Below are 18,215 nucleotides of genomic sequence, written 5' to 3' on the forward strand. Positions count from 1 at the left end.
CCCACCCCAACCCTCACAGACACCCACCCCAACCCTCACACAGACACCCACCCCAACCCTCACACAGACACCCACCCCAACCCTCACACACCCCAACCTTCACACACACACACACACCCCAACCCTCACACAGACACCCACCCCAACCCTCACACACACACACCCACCCTAAAACTCTGAGGAACAGAGACATTAGAAACTCTGACACAGAGACCGACCCGACGGGGGCAGAGGTGTAAGGGGAGTGGGGTGACAGGTGGAGGAGGGTTAAGGGGGGAGGGTCTCTGACTTGCCTCGCGGTCACTGTGCACCCGGCTCTGGTGGAGTTTGCGGGACTTGTGGAGACGGAGCATGTCGTGCAGCTCGTCCTTGGAGAGAGTGAAGCTGTCATTGGGCTCCTCGTGCTCAGACTCATCTGATGTCTCCTCACTCAGCAGAATGCTCTGTACAAAACACACATCCACATGAACAGGGCCCCAGGCTCCCACAGCAACAACTGGGCTTTTAAAGCAGCTTTCACCACCTCACTCCAAGCCCGGGAGTGAGAACCCTCTGACACTGAACTGTTGGACAAACGTCTAACCCGCATTGGACCTTGTTGTCCTTGAAGAGCGACAAGCAGTCAGAATGCCCCTATCTTGTCCTATCTCAGCGCAGTTCCCAAGTCAATGCCCAAGCAAACAGTGCCACTACAACCCCAGATGGTGGCATCCAAGGTGGTGAGTGCATTGCAGCATAAGTGAATCTGCCAGCAACGCAATATCATCCCAAACAGAATGCTCTCAGGCACAATGAAATCGCTAGATGAAAAATAACCAAGGTCCACCGAGTCCGGCTTCTACCATCCTGGTAGTCGCATGCTACAATAATGGAGGTGTTGATCGCGATTAATTCTGTATTGATTTATTTACAATAGTGGAAAGCTTTGGGAACCTTTGATCCAAAGTTGTCCAGCTCTTCCAGCGTATTACACTTGTCATGTCCCAAATTACTCACCTATACTGTATCCCAAAATATTATTTTCTAAAATAATTGAGAGAGGCCTGGAACAGATACACCCAATCTCTTCCTTCAATGCCATCCAGCACAACACTGATGAACAAATCGAATAAAATGAGTGACAAGACAGCCGCATGTGTGTGTGACTGTGAGGTGGGGACACTGAGTGACTGTGAGGTGGGGGTACTGTGTCAATGTCGGGGGGGGGGCACTGTGTGACTGTGAGGTGGGGGCACTGTGTGACTATGAGGTGGGGGCACTGTGTGACTCACTCACCCCCCTTTCACGAGAGAAGGGCTCAGTGAATCCATCACAGACACCGATTTTGATGCTGCGATACACATTCCGGATAGAATATAAGAGAATCCCTCGAGGGGCTGAGAGAAGCTATAGAATATCAAACTCGGCTCCCCTGGACCTGATATATGTCAATGTAAGAAACATTCAACCCTCCCCACCACCCCACACAACTCCCCACTACTCAATAACTCTCCCTCAGTCACAAAGTGCCCACACCCCTAGTCACATAGTGACCTCTCCTCTCGCTGTCACAGACACACACACACCAACTTGCATTTATGTAGTGCCCCTCACGCAGGGTAGCATCCCAGAGCGATTGACAGTGGAGAGCTTGATCTGAACCGGGAGGGGGAAGTGACCGTAGGCACAAACACACATGCACACACAGCACCACACAGTGCCTATTCTGGTTGTGTTTATCATGAACGCATCTCTTACCTTCAGCCACTTCCTGCTCTTCTTGACTTTGCTGAAGTTGTACAGGTTTGCCCGCTCCGCTCTCACCTCTGGGGAACAGTAACATCCTGAGCATCTCCTTCAGTCGCCAGCCAGTGCCTCAATGGCAACCAGCATCCTGCCTAGCTACAACAACAACAGCGGGTATACAGCTCCCCACCCCGCCCTCCATGCAGGAAGTGACTGTCCTCCCTATCCTCTAGGGAGTGGGGTAGAGCTGGACTGGCTCCAGGGTCACGTTTGGCAACAGAATGTCAGAATCGAGCCAGTACTCTGTGGCGGTCTCGATAGTCCGGTTCCTGAGCCAGGTGGTCCACAGTATTCCAGGGATTGCTGATGACAGCATACCCAGCCTGGTTCATCAGCAGGACCTGGAAGGGCAGACCAGTCACTGGGGCAGGGAGTCCTCCCACTCAGCTCCTTTTAACCCCACAAACCAAAGCCCTAAGGTAGTTCTAACTGGAGAAGCATTGGGAAAGCTGCCAGACAGTGATATCAATGGCATAAGAACATAAGAATTGCTAGACAAAAGAAAACCAAGGTCCATCCAGTTCATCTTCTACCGTCCTGGCACATGCCATGTCCTAAACTATATACTGTATCCCAAGATATTATTTCCTAAAATAAATCTATCTAATTTGCTTTTGAAAAAAATCAACACCTTCGACTAACTATGTGGTTTTAGCTGGTTAAGACTCCAGAAGACTCCAATGCACACTCTGGGGTCCCCCCAAGCTTTAGCTCTTGCCAACCTGCACCTGATACTTTCCGGAATCAAGTAAGCAGGATGCATCCCTCCACACAGAGACTGCACATTCCATTCCAATAAATATCTCTGGGATTTCCATGTGTCAGTGGCATACAAGGAATTCTCAGCTTGGTTTGGATAGTCTTTAGCATGGTGATGGGTTTCCACATGTGTCAGACACCCAGCTGAGCAAAATTAATGGTGAGGTATGAATTCTTGGGTTGTGGGCAGCCAAATTGTGAATCAAGACTAGGAGCAGGGGATCATCAGACATGGTCAGCTCGTGGGGGGGGGGGGGCAGAAAGACGGCATGGGAGCTTACCATCCCCCTCTGCCACTTCCCCCCAACACCTCTCCTCAGAAAGCTCGCCCCGAGGAGCTAGCTCCACTCAGTGAAAGCTCTGGACAGCCCAGGCTGATCTTATGATAGCAGTGCTGGCCTTGTTGCTGACTCCACTTATTCCAGGCCCCACTGACAACCTGTGCCTCAGCAAGACAACATTCACCACACAAAGCTACTCTTTCGATACACTTTATAAGACAGTCTGGTCGGTACCATTGGGGGAGGTGCAGAAATTAACCGAGTCCCCAAGCAGTGAAGTGGCCTCACCTGGATGGAAAGCCCCATTGAGTGAGCGTGGGGCTGCCAGCGCCCGTCTCTCTCCCACGTCCTCATCCACTGGTTCCTTCTTAATGTGGCTCAGGTTTGCAGGCCCTGGCTTGGATAGTGAGGGAGCCTCCTCCAGACCATCGTCACTCTCATCACTGCTGCAAAGGTTTAACAGAAGAAGTAAAACAACTTCCCAAGATCAGTTACCATGACTCCAACAGCCTGCATTAATACATTACCCTTCAGGCAGGATCGGGACTCAAGAGTGCTTTCCTGCTTAGGGCGAGATGCTGAGGCCAATCAAAGGGCTGAATGAGATCAGAAACCCAGAAGAATCGGAGCACCGAGTGAGATTTGAAACCCACTTTCCACTACACTTTCTAGTAAATCCCATTAAGTGCTTTAGGCTGTCTTCTTGACATACCAAATTCAAGGATTATTATGATGTGGGAATGAGTGCAGTTCCCGCAGGTCAGAGGACATACTTCCACTGAGCAGGCCCCACTCTCCCTACAAAGGAATCCCTTTGGAAACTGCTGCATATATGAAACCCCACAGATGCCCAAATACAACATCTTGTACCTAGAGAGCACCCTTCATGTAGGCTACCGGTTCAGAGTGCTTCACAGAGACCAGGTCGGACACCGAGCAAGAGAGGTGCAGCAGGGTGGACATGGCTCTAGGCACGGTTGAAGAGGTAGGTTTGTAGATGGGATTTAAAGTCAGATAGAGGGGTAAAACAGAGAGGCAAAGAGTGGAGGGACGCAGGGGCAGAGGTTAAGGGTGAAGGCTCTGCATCAATGATGGCATGCAGAGAGATACCCGCATGCAGGGGTGAGCAGAGGAGTGAGGTAGGAGATCCCAGAGACAGGGAACTGCGAGGGTGTGATAAAATTTATAGATGAGGAGCTTGAGATTATTTTCCATAACTAACTTAGTAATGAAGAGAAAGAAGCAGTTTGACAGAGTGCTTGGCCACTGTGCGGGTACCTGGAGATGGGCCTGTTGAAGACGACAGCAGCCTGACGCAGGAAGGGGTCGAGTCGTAGTGCACGTTCCAGGTATTGCAGATGGAGAGGCTTTGCCAGCTCTGCGCTGCTCCCATTCTCACTCTGAAGTAAGTCTGCTGCCATAGAAAGCTCCTCTCGCCCAGGAGAAACGTGGCGTCTTGAAGGTACTGTGAGACCAGAGGAGTAAAGATAATAATAATAATCCTTGCATTTGATATAGCGCTTCTCACGTCGGAAGGACGTCCCAAAGCGCTTCACGGAACACACTGTAAAGTGAATTGACTGTATATTTGTGGGCGAATGCGGCAGCCAATTGTGCACAGCAATGTCCCACAAACAGTCATAGATTGAAAATGACCAATTTTATTATTGTTTTTGGAGGGATTATTATTAGGCTCTGTGTGGAGTAAGGAAACTTGCCCAAGGTTTCGCCCTGACCTGCCGGGAATTGAACTCAGGTCTCTCACTTGCAAAGCGAGTGCTCTAACCACTGACCTACAGGACTCCACTTGATGATTTCTCAATATAAACTTCACATTGTAAAAACACAACGATGTGAGTTTGACATCTTATGTTTAACCAAGAAAAGACTGAAGATCAAAACCGTGAGGGCCAAGTGCTCTGTGTACAACTCACCACATGCTTACAACAGCTCATAGTCAGACACCACAGCAATAGGAGGCCATTTTCCTACAAAATACAGTCAATTCACAGTAATTCCTTGTTTTAAGACATCTTCCCAATGTGGAAGGCTATGTCAAATACAGGATTAATGTTATTCAGATAACATATAATAAATAATGATAAAATATAACCCTTGTATTTGATACAGTACCTCATCACATTGTTGAGACGTCTCATAGCGCTTCAAAGAACATAATAATCCTTGATTTGATATAGCGCTTTTAACATCTTCGAGACGTCTCAAAACGCTTCACAGAATATACTGTAAAGTGAATTGACTGTATATTTGTGGGCGAAACGCAGCAGCCAATTGCACGCAGCAGTGTCCCACAAACAGCCGTGGATTGAAGTGACCAATTTTTATTAATGTTTTGTTTTCTGGAGGGATTATTATTAGGTGTGTGGAGTAAGGAAACTTGCCCAAGGTTTCGTCCTGCTGGGAATCGAACCCAGGTCTCTCGCTTGTGAGGCGACTGCTCTAACCACTGAGCTACAGGACTCCACATACTGTAAAGTGGATATTATGGGTGAAATGCGGCTGCCAGTTACACACAGCAATATTCCACAAACAACCATGGAGCGAGTAAGCAATTTTATTTGTTGGCCAGAAACTTTCACTTTTCTAATAGTTCCATGGGATCTTTAACATCGATGTGAACAGGCCTCTGTTTAATGTCTCATGCGAAGGTTTAACGTCTGTTGTGTCACTGATGCTCTGTATTCTAATCCCATGATAATATTTAAGAAATAATAATCCTGGAGTTTAATATACTCCCTTGGTGACATCATCCGCAAACATGACTTCCACATGTATGCGGATGACACCCAACTCTACCTTTCCTCCTCTACTCTCAACTCCACGACCACCGATGTCCTGACAGCCTGCCTGTCCGACATCGAGTCCTGGACGAGAGACAACTTTCTTCAGCTCAACGTGCGAAAAACCGAGGCCCTCCTGATTGGCTCACGTCAGCGCCTCCGCACCTCAGGCGCTGACACCATCAGCATCCAAGGCTGCACTCTCCACCTCTCAAAGCCAGTCAGGAACCTCGGCGTTTTGTTCGACCCTGAGCTGTCCTTTCTCCCTCACATCCGCACCACAACTGGCACCGCCTTCCATCACCTCCGGAATATCGCCAGATTACGGCACTACCTCACCCCTCACGCTGCTGAAACCCTGGTTCACGCCTTTGTCACCTCAAGGCTGGACTATGGGAACTCTCTCCTCGCCGGCCTTCCCGGCACCTCCCTCCACAAGCTGCAGGTCATTCAGAACTCTGCAGCTCGTGTACTGTCCCGCACCAGGCTTCGGGACCACATCACTCCTACCCTCGCTCGCCTCCACTGGCTCCCCATCCCCCAGAGGATTGATTTCAAGATCCTCATCCTCACCTACAAGGCCATTCACGGCCTTGCTCCCTCCTACCTCTCCAACCTACTATCCCCCTACCTACCTGCCCGTAACCTCCGTTCCTCTGGCTCCGGTCTGCTCCACGTCCCCCGCCCCAACCGCCCTACTATCGGTGGTCGGGCCTTCAGCCTCTCAGCCCCGAGGCTCTGGAACTCCATCCCCCAGTGCCTTCGCCTTGCTTCCTCCCTTTCCTCCTTCAAGGCCGGTCTCAAAACCTTTCTCTTTGACCGTGCCTTCAGCTCCCCTCTCGACTCTCTTCCTCCTCCTCGCTCCCTCCCTTCCCTCCCCTCACCCTGACCATTTCCCCCTTCCTCTCTCCCTCCCTTCCCTCCCCTCACCCTGACCATTTCCCCCCTGCTCGGGTCATGACCCAACTGTGCAGCGCCTTGGGACGTCCTCCTGACGTGAAAGGCGCTCTATAAATGGAATCTTGTTGTTGTTGTTGTTGTTGTTATAGCTCCTTATCATGTCGTTGAGACATCTCATAGCACTTCATAAAATATACTGTAAAAATGAATTGATTGTATATTTTGTGGGCGAAATGAGGCAGCTAATTGCACACAGCAGTATCTCAGAAACAATCGTGGATTGAGTGACCAAATGTATTATTTGTTTGTTTATTTATTTATTATTAAGGGAATATTACCCCCAAAAAATGATCTGCCAATCAACTAACAACCAGGTTCCTACTTACTGCTAGGTAAACAGAGTAAGGAAATTTGCCTACGGTTTCACCCCGCTGGGAATCAAAGCTGGGTCCTCTCAATTGCGAGTCGAGTGCTCCAGTACTCCACCAATATACAAATAATCTTTGAATTTGATACAGCACTTTATCACTTGATCAAAACATCTCAAAGGCTTCACAGAATTTTTACTATGAAGTATCATTAATGTGTATTTTGTAGGCAAACATGGCAGCCAATCTGGGTATGGCAATGGCCCTTAAACTCTATGAAGTGAATTACCAATTTTACCGATGGGACTGATGGCCAGGACACTAGGAGAAACTCCTTTCGCCTTTCAAATAGGGTCCTGGGAATCTTTGACATCCACCTCAACGGACAAAAACAGAGTTTAACGTCTCATCTGAAGCTCGGCACCTCCAACAAAGCAGCACCCACCCCAGCTCTGCACCAGTATCAACCTACACTGTGAGTTCAAAATCCCAATGTGGGAAATTAACCTACAACCACCTGACTCACAGGTGAGATTGTACTGCCAACTGAGACAGGCTGACATCTAATGACCCATTTCCTGCTCTCTCCTCATCGTATCTGTGCTGGTACTCGCTCCCCCACACGACTGCAACATATCTTATTGTTGTATAAGCTAGGAATGGGGAATGAATAACAACAACAAATTGAATTTATATAGCGGCTTTCACATCGGAAGGAGATCCCAAGACGCTGGACAGTGAAGGGTTTTCAGCCGAGGGTTGGAGTCAAGGGAGTGGAAGAGAAGGGACTTGGAGGTGAGAGGATGCCTGAAGACACAGTTAAAGAAAAAGGTTCTTGAGACGGGCTTTGAAGAAGGCAAGGGAGGGGACAAGGGGACAAGGCAAGGGGGCTCTGGGATGGAGTTCCAGAGAGTGGGGGCAGAAAGGCTGAAAGGCCCACATTCAATGGTACAGCGAGCAAGGCAGGGGACATAGAGCAGGCCAGAGCCTGCAGATCAGAGGGAGCGGTCAGATTGATAATATTTTAGTAGGTCACATGGGGAGGAGCAAGGCCATAAAGGTGAGGATGAGGATCTTGAACTCGATCCTCTAGGAAATGAAGAGTCAGCGAAGCCGGTCGTTGATGGGGAGCCAGTGGAGCCGGGCGAAGATGGGGGTGACTGGCTCACAGAATGTAATGCAGGAGTGAATACAAGCTGCAGAGTTCTGAATAATCTGCAGGTTGTGGGAGGGTCAAAATATCAGAGAGTTAGCTAATTCAAGCCAAATAAACTGGTCTTTCACCTCAAGGTTGTTTGTGGGTTATGCTGTGTGTAACGTTGCAGCAGCGTGGCCTGTAAACACACAATCACTAACTTCACAAAAGCAAGTGATATTTCAATGCGTTAAAAGTGCTCAGAAAACATTTTTTTTCCCCAAACTTTCCACTGCACACCTCCATTGTTAAATTCAAGGATTATTATTAGTCAACATTTCATTACAGAGAGTAAGTGAATCAATATTGCACACTCAAGAGTGAGAGTCAATATTACAGACAGACTCAGTGAGTGAGAGTCAATATTAATAGGGAGACCGGTGAGGAGGGCATTAGAAAAATTGAGGCAGGAGATGATGAAAACAATGATGGGAGTTTCAGCAGTGAAGGATGTAAAATAGGGTCTGAGGCGTGCGATGTGAAAGAGGTGGAGGAAAGGTTAGGGACCAGTTGTGGGGTAGTTCAGCCAGTCCCAGGGATTGGCCAGGGAGGTTAAGGAGGTCAAATGCCATAGGTGAGAAAACATTGACGAGAGCCAAAGGAGGATGGCTTCCAACTTGTCCATGTTCAGCTGCAGGAAGTTGCTGCTTATCTAGGCCTTGATGTCTAACAAGGAAGCAGTCAGAACGTCGGTATACCTGGAGTCACGACTAGCGGGAAAAAAGATATTATCCGCATACAAGTGGAAGTTGACCCCATGTCTATGGATGACATCACTGCAACGGAGCGTGTAAATAAGAGTAGACCAAGGATAGAGCCTTGAGGTAAACCACAGGTGACCAAGAGGGCACGAGAGAGGAATAGTCGTAAAAGGGCATAGAAAAAAAATAGAAACAGAAAGAGAATAGCACAGTGTGAAACTACAATAATATAAATCCTGATGGTACGATTTTGCGTTATGGCCAACATGTATGCAGTCATGTATACATGTATATTTCGCCCACAAATATACAGTCAATTAACTTTACAGTATATTCTGTGAAGCCCTTAGAGACGTCTAGATGACGTGTAAAGCGCTATATCAAATGCAAGGAAAATAATAATAACAGGTAGTTTACAAAATGTCCAATTATCTGCACTTTTTTTTAATCTGTAAAGGAGCCATCCCAATATTACTGCAGATAATCTGCTCTCCACTGGGATGGAACTTTACAATATTTGAATTTTGTGTCTTATCAAATATCGAAGAGATGCAAGTGTTAAATCCGCGATGATAAAGATGTGGAATGTAGGCTGTCCGTAAGATTCACAAAGAGGAGGAACATATGCACAAAGCACAACACAATAATACTTTTGAGTTGAAAATAAGTCTCAAAGTCTATGTCTTTGTTTGACATTCTAGGTCCAAAGAAAGCAAAACTTTGCACTTCTCACAACACACTCTGCCGGTCGGAAATGCTGACCTTGCTGAAAATGTGTAGAAACAGCTCAATGAAAAAGCCCAACAGTGTATTGTCGACTCAATTGATATTGACAAAAATGTGGATGGCAAAGATGTCTCACAGCGAAATAGATCAGATTTATTCGATGGAGTGATGAGTATTTCTGCATCACAGAAGAGATGCTTGATCTTGCTCCACTAATGGACAGAACAGGAGCAGATGTCTGTGAAATGGATTGAGTGCCTGGATCAGGTTGATCTAAAATCGGACAGATTTGCTACTCTTGCTACAGATGGAGTTCCGGCGAAGTCGGCGAAGAGCAGTTGCCAGTTAAAACCACTACAAACGGAAACCTCACATTGCATTTCTCCATCTTATCACTGAGTTATTTACCAGTATTGGATTTATATAGTGCCCTCACACAGCATAGCATCTCAGAGCGCTTGACAGTGGTGGAGCCTGACGCCGGCCCGGGGGGAAGTGACCATAAGTACGGTTGAACATGAAGGTCTTCAGGCGGTCCTGAAGATGGGCAAGAATGGGGCAAAGCGGTGGGATTGAGGGAGAATGTTTCAGAGGTTCAGGGCATAATGGCTGACACCGAGCCCACCAATGGTGGAACAGAGGGTACGAGGGACAAGCAACAGGTTGGGGAGTAAGCAGGTCGGAGAGGCAGGGAGGCCCCAAGGCATTAAGGGATTTGTAGACGAGCATCTTGAAATTAATCTATTCAGTGAGAGGGAGCCAGTGGAGCCTGGCTGGAACTGGTGTGATAGGGGTACAGAGTTTAGTGCAGGTGAGTATGCAGGCAGCCAAGTTTTGGATTAACTGGATTTTGTGGCTAGTGGAACTGGGGTGATCGGCAAGGAGAGCATTTGAGTAGTCAAGGTGGGAGGTGACGAACGTGGGGACAAGTATTTTGGCTGTTTGGGATAAGGTGCGGTCGGAGGCAGGCAACTGACAGAGGTGGAAGAAATTGATCCAGGTTAGGGACAGGATGTGTGAAAGGAAGGACAGCTATGGGACGAACCTGATGCCTAGGTTGCACACTGGTTCAGTGAATCTGAGGAAATCAACAAATCTCTAGGGAGATTAGTGAAGACGGAAATTGATGGACGTTGTAGTAAACTTCACCCTGACCCAGCAAATAATTCACCATCAGTTAACCAGCTGTCTATAAGTACTACGCAGAACTACCAGACACTTCAGAAGTTCACTGATTGAGTCTGGTGCAGTTCTGAAATGTTTCCACTCACTGAGGGGAGATATTGGTTTCTGGTCAGCTTCTCTGTGATACACACTCTACCCCTCCCTGTGATACACAGAGGAACGGGGGACAAGGTGACAGACGACGGAGGAATTGACGGTCGGAGGAGTTGACGGCCAGAAGCGGACGTGACTGAACACGTCTTCAACAGCCAGTCACCTTGTTTCCCAGCTGGTCTCATGCATTTAATAATAACCTTTTCATTTTACATGAGGAGGATGTCTGAAAGCACTTCTCAGAATTTACTGTAAAGTGTAGTGACTGTATTTTGCAGGAAATTCTAGGCATTTGATTGAAAGCTTCAATTGAGACAACTATAAGAAAACGTAATCCACTTTCCAATATTCATAAATGTCACTGAATTTCCTGACTTTCTCTGGTTGGTACAAAATGTAAATGTCATTTGTAAAATGTAATTTGTTATTGTCGACAATTGTTCCTGAATCTCTAGTCACATCTTTCCCCAAATGTACTGTAATGCAGAAAGAGTGACATCCGTGATTAGGAACACAAACTACGAACAACAGAAACACCTGAACCTGCTCCTAAATGTGGATTACTGGCATCAGAGATCACTGATGCTCATATGGCATCAGAAGTGTCAGGTCTCTGTGGTGCTTCAACTTCTGAATACAGGTCAAACTGATCATCCAAGTGTGTGGATGACACTAGGAGTTGGTAACAGTGAGGAAGAGCGCAGGTAGCTCCAGGAGGATAGTGACAGGTTACCAGGGGGCAGGTTTGTGGAAAATGGAGTTTAATATAGGAAATGTGAAGTGGTGGAGTGTGGGAGAGAAAATAGGGAGTGGAATTATTCCCTAGGTGGTAGCATCTCTATGGAATTGAGCAACACAGAATCTGAGGGTAGCAATAACCTTTCCCTTTTTGTGAACAGTGGGATTGACGAGGGAAAGATCGTTAAAAGGGCAAATGGGAATCTACATTTAGTTTAGATCCAGAGCCACAGGAATCAAAAGAAAGCAATGAGGAATCTGTATCAGACACTGGGGCGGCCACAGCTGTAATACTCTGGTGTATTGGAAACACAGACATGAGATGACAGCGATGGGAGAAAGTGCAGTATGGTTCAATAAGGATGACAGTGGAGAAGGAAAGGACAGGCTACAGAGGTCAGGATACTATCTGTTGGAACAGAGAAGTTGGAAACTGTCATCTCTCCTATCCTTAAAAAACCCTCCCTGGACCCACCTCTATTCTCAAACTACCACCCCATCTCCAACCTCTATTTCCTCTCCATGGTCCTGGAACGAGTTGTTGCTTCCCACGTTCACTCCTTCCTCTCCAACCACTTCCCTCCAATCGGATTTCCATACCGCCCACAGCACAGAAACAGCCCTGGTCACAAATGTGACAAATGACGTTATGTCCATCTGCAACCAGAACTCCTCTACCTCCTTGTCCTCTTTGCTGCCTTCGACATCATCAATCACTCTATCTTCATCCACTGCCTCTCCTCTCACGTCAACCTTCATGGCTCTGTCCTTGACTGGTTCAGATCGTACCTCTCACACCACCTCCACTTCATCTCCACAAACGGTTTCTCCTTTAGCCCCCGCACCGTCTCATGCGGCATTCCTCGGGGCTCTGTCCTTGGTTCCCTCCTTTTCAATATCTATATGCTCTCTCTTGGTTACACATCATTCGCAGACATGGGGTCAACTTCCACAGGTATGCGGACGACACCCAACTCTACCTCTGCCTCCACCCTCGACTCCAGGACGACTGCTGTGCTGACAGAATGTCTGTCAGACATCAAGTCCTGGATGAGAGCCAATTTTCTTCAGCTGAACGTCAATATGACCGAGGCTCTCCTCATTGACTCCCATCAGCACCTCCACACCTCAGGCGCTGATAGCATCACCATCCGTGGTTGCACACTCCACCTAACTAAGCCAGTCTGGAACTTTGGCATCTTGTTTGACCCTTAATACTTCACATCTGTGCCATGTCCTGCTCTGCCTTCCCCCACCTCTGCAACCTCGCCCGGCTCCGCCAATTTCTCACACTGCAGGCCGTGGAAAACCCTCATATACGCTTTCATTACATCGAGGCTTGACTGTGCAAACTCCTTGCTTGTTGGCCTCCTCAACTCCTCCCTCCATAGGCTGCAGATCATCTAGAACTCTGCAGCCCTTGTACTCTCCTGCACCAGGCTCTGTGACCCTATCACCCCCATCCTCGCCCGACTCCACTGGCTTCCCATCACACAGAGGATACAGTTCAAGATCCTAGTCCTCACCTTCAAAGCCCTCCATTGTCTTGCTCCCCCCTACCTCTGCGACCTCCTAAACCTCTACAATCCTGCTCATTCCCTCCACTCAGCGCTCCGGCCAGCTTCACGTACCCCGCCTCGCTCGCCCCACTATTGACAGGCGGGCCTTCTGCCACTCTTCCCCATACCTCTGGAACTCCATCCTACAGTCCCTCTGCCTCATCCCCTCCCTTCAAGACCCATCTCAAGACCCTCCTCTTCGACCATGCCTTCAATCACCTGCTTTCCCCCCATGCGCTCCACTCTCCCCTTTCACGACCCCCAACTTGGGTCCGAAACTCTGTCTGTCCAGCGCCTTGGGAGGTCCTCCCGACGTGAAAGGCATTATACAAATGTAATTTTGTTGTTGAGACCTGATACGATAATGTAACATCTTTCACGTCATGAGGCACTGCACAGTCAGGGATTTGGACCCGAACTGGGGTTGGGATCAGGCTGGGAGGAGGGTAGAGAGGGTGACCAAAGCTGCAGTCGGAGGGGAAGGTTTTGAGATGGGCTTTGAAGAAGGCAAGGGAGGGAGCAAGGCTAAAGGACTGTGGAATGGAGCTCCAAAGGGTGGAGCTCCACCCTCCCCCACCCCGACCCCCAGCTCGGGTCCGTAACTCTTGTCTGTCCAGTGCCTTGGGACATCCTCCAGATGTGAAAGGCGCTTTACAAATGTAATTTTGTTGTTTTGAAAGCGAGGATGAGGATTTTGAACAATATCCCCGGGGGATGGGCAGCCAGTGGAGCCGGGCGAGAATGGGAGTGATGGGTTCACGGAACTTGGTGCGAGAGGACACAAGCTGCAGAGTTAATAATAGGAATCCGTGCATTTGATATAGCACCTTATCACATCTTCATGATGTTTCAAATTGCTTGATAGAATATACGGTAAAGTGAATTGACGTTATATTTTATGGCTGAAATGCGGCAGCCATTGCGCATAGCAGTGTCCCACAAACAGTCAACTTGGAGCTGAACTGGCTCCAAGGTGACTTGCCTGGTAGTGTAATGTCGGAATCGATTCAGCGCTCTGAGGCGCTCTCGGTAGTCCGGGTCCTGAGCCAGGCGGGTCCGCAGTACTCCAAGGTACTGCTGATGACAGTACCTCCCAGCCTGGCTCATCGGCAAGACCTGGAAGTGCAGACCAGTTATTCAGGGCAAGGAGTCATCCCATTCAGCTCCTGTTAACCCTTTGTCAAGAGTATAGGATGATTCGCTTAGGGGAGGCTGCTGACGCAGAGTCAATTTATAAAAGAATGAGATAAACTCATGCAAAGAAAGAGGATTAGAGGAGATGGGGAAAGATCAGGAATCAGGCTTTGGAGAATAGATGTGATAGTTGATGCCCTTTCGCCTCTGCTCCGGCAGTCAAGACTGACAATCCAGGGATTCACTGCTCAGACCTCAGTGGAAGTTCAGCTTTGGGTACCTAATTTTACGGTGAATGTTAAAGATCGCAAGGCACTATTCAAAAAGAGAAGGAAGTTTCTCCCGGTGTCCTGGCCAACAATCCCCCAGATAAAAATTGGTCATTCACTTCATGGGTGTTTGTGGGACAGTGCTTATAAATAGTCACTGAACTTTACAGTAAATCCTGTGATATTCCGACAATGTGATAGGTAGTATATCAATGCAAAGATCATTATTATTGTGATTATTATTATATCATAAAGCTTGACAACTCAAAGCACTTCATAGGATTTTATTGTGAATTGTGGTGCCACCTTCATAAGTGACATTAAACCAAGGTCCCGCCTGTGGGTCAGGCGAACAATATAGATCACAGGACAAAATTTGGGAAGAGTTTCTCTCGGCACCCTAGCTAACAATCACCCAGATAAGATTAGTCATGTCTGTTTGTGGGAATTTGCTGTGTCAGACTTTGCTGCCACAATTGCCTACACTCAGTCACTACACTTTACAATAGAAATCCTGTGAAAGATGTTGAGATATTGAAGACAATGATAAGGCACAATATCAAATCCAAGGCTTATTATTATACTCCCTGGCCCAGTTTCATTGCTTTACATTTATCTTCATTAAACAGTATCGGCCACTTCAGAACCCAATGACCAATATATTTAGATTTCAGGAAGTGAAGAGAAATAATCAAATGGTTGGCCACAGGGTTGAAACCCCGTCTCCCGTCCTGCACATCCCACAGATACAAGCAAATATCCCAGCAAAACTGTCAGACGACCACACATATGTTCCAGATCAATCATTAAAGAGTGAATGCAGTGGCTCATTGGTTGATGTTATTAGCCGCACTCTTGCTTACTGGGGCACCTTACACTGTATTCTCCCCTGATAGAGTTCATTTCCTCTCCCCCGCATGCCACACGCTGCTCCCCAACCGAAAAAGCAGCCAACAAACTGAGTCTGTACTTGACACGTGGGACATGTGAAGCCACTTCCTGCCACTCTGTGTCACCTGTACAATAAAAACTGCTCAGTAATGATTTAGCAATTTCTCTCTTTTTGCAAACATTGTCAGCCTTTATTAACCTATTAAACACAATAGAAAAGACAACTGTTCAAAAACATGGCAATAGCCTTCCTTCTCACAGACATCTCTCAGCTCTCACACAGAAAACTTTCAGGTTTACACTGCAACATTTACTCAGAAGTTAATGCTTCACAAACGTGCTGCACCCTATTGCACGAAACACAAGTTGTGGAAGCTAGCCAACAGACTAGTTCAGTTTTAATGGTTTTCAGCTCCACTTACTAAATACTGCTTCAGAATAACTACAGCAAAGCTATTTATTCCGTTATTCGCTATGTCACATGATGCAAGACTATAGCTTACGCAATTTTATCATAACCTTATTCTGCTTCTAAAATCACCATCCTGACTATCACAATACAGTTCAGCCATTCAGGAAGGGGAAGAAGGCACACAAGAATGTTTCACCGTTTCCAAACCTCAATAACCTTTCTCGTGTGAACTCTGCACTTTCTAATCCACAGTTTGGTGACTACATGTTCCAACTTCCCAGCATTCACGATATCAGAAAGCTGAATTGGTTCTCAACCAGGCCAGTAACCAAGATTTGTTGGATTTTTCTCAGTATCGGTGTCCCTGGAGAAGGGGGGGTGGGAGTCAAAACAAAATAAGCCCCAATTCCTGCCCTGAGCCTACCCGGTGACCCCTCCACGAAAGTGTGGACATCAAGGGGGTCTGGATCAAACTAAGCTCTGATGCCTCATCAATAGTGTGCAGCGCCTTGGGATGTCCTCCTGACGTGAAAGGCGTTTTATAAATGGAATCTTGTTGTTGTTGTTGTTGCCATTCACTGTACACATAGACAAACAAGGTATATACACACTTTTGGCCGAGGTATTGGAAAGCACCTACAGAAGTCAATAACACGATCAGAAAGGGGAAGCCACCTTATGGTTCTGTAACAAGCTCAAACCACCCTATGCTTATTTGGGCAGGTGCAGAAAATATCATCTCAGGGATATTTCGAAAACTAAACATAAAAGAACTAAACATCCTCAAACATCGCTAAGAAAGAATTTGCATTTTTACAGCACCTTAATGCTGTACATCTAAAGCATCTCAAAAACACTTCACAGTAATCGTCAAGTGAAAGTGCCCGTTTCCTGAACACTGTTCTTTTATTAGCAATCGGAAATTTTACAAAGTGTTCACTGCTGCTGAGACTTCAAAAATGTAACTTGAAAATAATAAAGCGCGTTATTGCATACGTGAAAAAAAAATAGTCCAAACGCTTCGAAGGACGCGCGCACGGTATCCTTCTCAGCACCCCCCGACGTGACCGGTTCTAAGATGTTGACGAATAAATAATTTCCCCCAATCTTAACAAATGGAAATAAAACGATTTGCTTTTTGCACAGGAGGAACTTGGTTAACGTTTCAGGTCTCTGCTTCCTCATGGGCTCTCAGTCAAGTGTAAATTTCCCACCTCACAGACTTTGAATTTAAAAGTCATACACACACTTCCTGCACTATGGTGATCAATGATTTACCCCCACACCCCCCCCCCCCCAAACACACACACCCCCCCAACACCCCCCACCACACAACACCCCCCCACATACACACACTTTACATGTAAAGTCTCCCCCACACCACCCTCTCCCACACGAGGCCGGGCCTGCACTCTGTCGCCGAGAATAAACTCAGTTTCACTACGGCTTAGTGGAGAGACACACACACAAAGTTGAGGAGAGTGAACATTAGTCACCATTAAACCTCTGAACCCATTTTTTTTCTACCCTTCCCCCCCCCCCGAGTGGGATTGGGGGGAGGGGGAGGGGGGGGGGGGGGGATAGGCCCGGGCCGCGGCCCCTTTAAACGGGGCCGCCAGCCCTCCCGCCGGGGCAAGTGCGACTAAAGCCGGGGCTGCGGTGCTGCCCGAGAGCCGCTGCCCGAGCGACGAACCGCCGAGTGCGAGCGCGCGGCCTTGGGGGGGCCGAGGAGGAAGCAGCTGCTCCGGCCTTGCCCGCCGCCGCCTCGCCCTTGCCCCGTCACCATTTCCAGCTCTTATCCCAGTGCGCGGCGCCAGCCGTGAAACGCCCCGGAGCGAGCGAGCGAGCCCCCCGCCCGCCCGGCTCCTCCCTGCCCCCCCGCCCTCCCTCTCGCACACTCGCCGGCTGCCTCGCTCCTTACCTCCGCCGACCCGCCCGCCGCGCCGCTCCTCTGGCCGAGCCAAGATGGCGCTGGCTTGGAAGAGGGTGAAGCCGCGCTGTCTGACAGGGAGAGCGGGGCGGCCGCTTGCTCAGCGGCTCTGCCTGAGTCCCTCCGAGCGCCGCCGCCGCCGCCCGCCATTGCGGCTCTACCCCGGCCCCCCCAGGCGAGAGTAGTCGAGCACCTACACGCCCCGACCCGTCCGCCACCCGGCGATCGCCTCACCCCCGAGCCCCTCGGCGCCCGGCGGCCCCGCCGCTGTGAGGAATGTCGGGCCGCCCTTGCCCCCAGGCCGCCCGCTTCCCGTCGGTTCCGGCGGGAAGGGGGCGAACCGGGCAGGGAGGGGGGCGGTCGAATCGATGGGCGCGGTCGCTCGATTGCGCGGGTCTGGAAGTCACGGAGATTGCCGAGGACGGGCTGAGGTGGCGCGGCTCCGGCCCCGCGGAGGCTCCGGCCAATCACAGCCCGGCTTTCTCTTC

The 18,215-nt window shown here is 48.7% G+C and overlaps 1 protein-coding gene and 1 non-coding gene across 2 annotated transcripts in view; both read right to left on the reverse strand.

Annotated features, from left to right (window-relative positions):
- Positions 1-17,857, reverse strand: part of ino80 (INO80 complex ATPase subunit) — a 38,517-nt gene extending 20,660 nt beyond the window's left edge. Inside the window, exons 1-5 of the mRNA XM_042337924.1 lie at positions 17,719-17,857; positions 4,104-4,290; positions 3,114-3,271; positions 1,738-1,805; positions 294-443 (exon numbers count right to left, since the gene is read on the reverse strand). Coding sequence (XP_042193858.1) covers positions 294-443; positions 1,738-1,805; positions 3,114-3,271; positions 4,104-4,246 — 519 coding nt within the window. The 5' untranslated portion in view covers positions 4,247-4,290; positions 17,719-17,857. The remainder of the gene's footprint in view (positions 1-293; positions 444-1,737; positions 1,806-3,113; positions 3,272-4,103; positions 4,291-17,718) is intronic.
- On the reverse strand, positions 5,236-5,307 carry trnav-cac. The gene has a single exon. It is a non-coding gene; the product is annotated as a tRNA-Val (tRNA).
- Positions 17,858-18,215: the final 358 nt, after the last annotated feature.

Source organism: Callorhinchus milii, unplaced genomic scaffold, assembly GCF_018977255.1.
Source record: "Callorhinchus milii isolate IMCB2004 unplaced genomic scaffold, IMCB_Cmil_1.0 Scaffold9, whole genome shotgun sequence".
Taxonomy (NCBI): Eukaryota; Metazoa; Chordata; class Chondrichthyes; order Chimaeriformes; family Callorhinchidae; genus Callorhinchus; species Callorhinchus milii.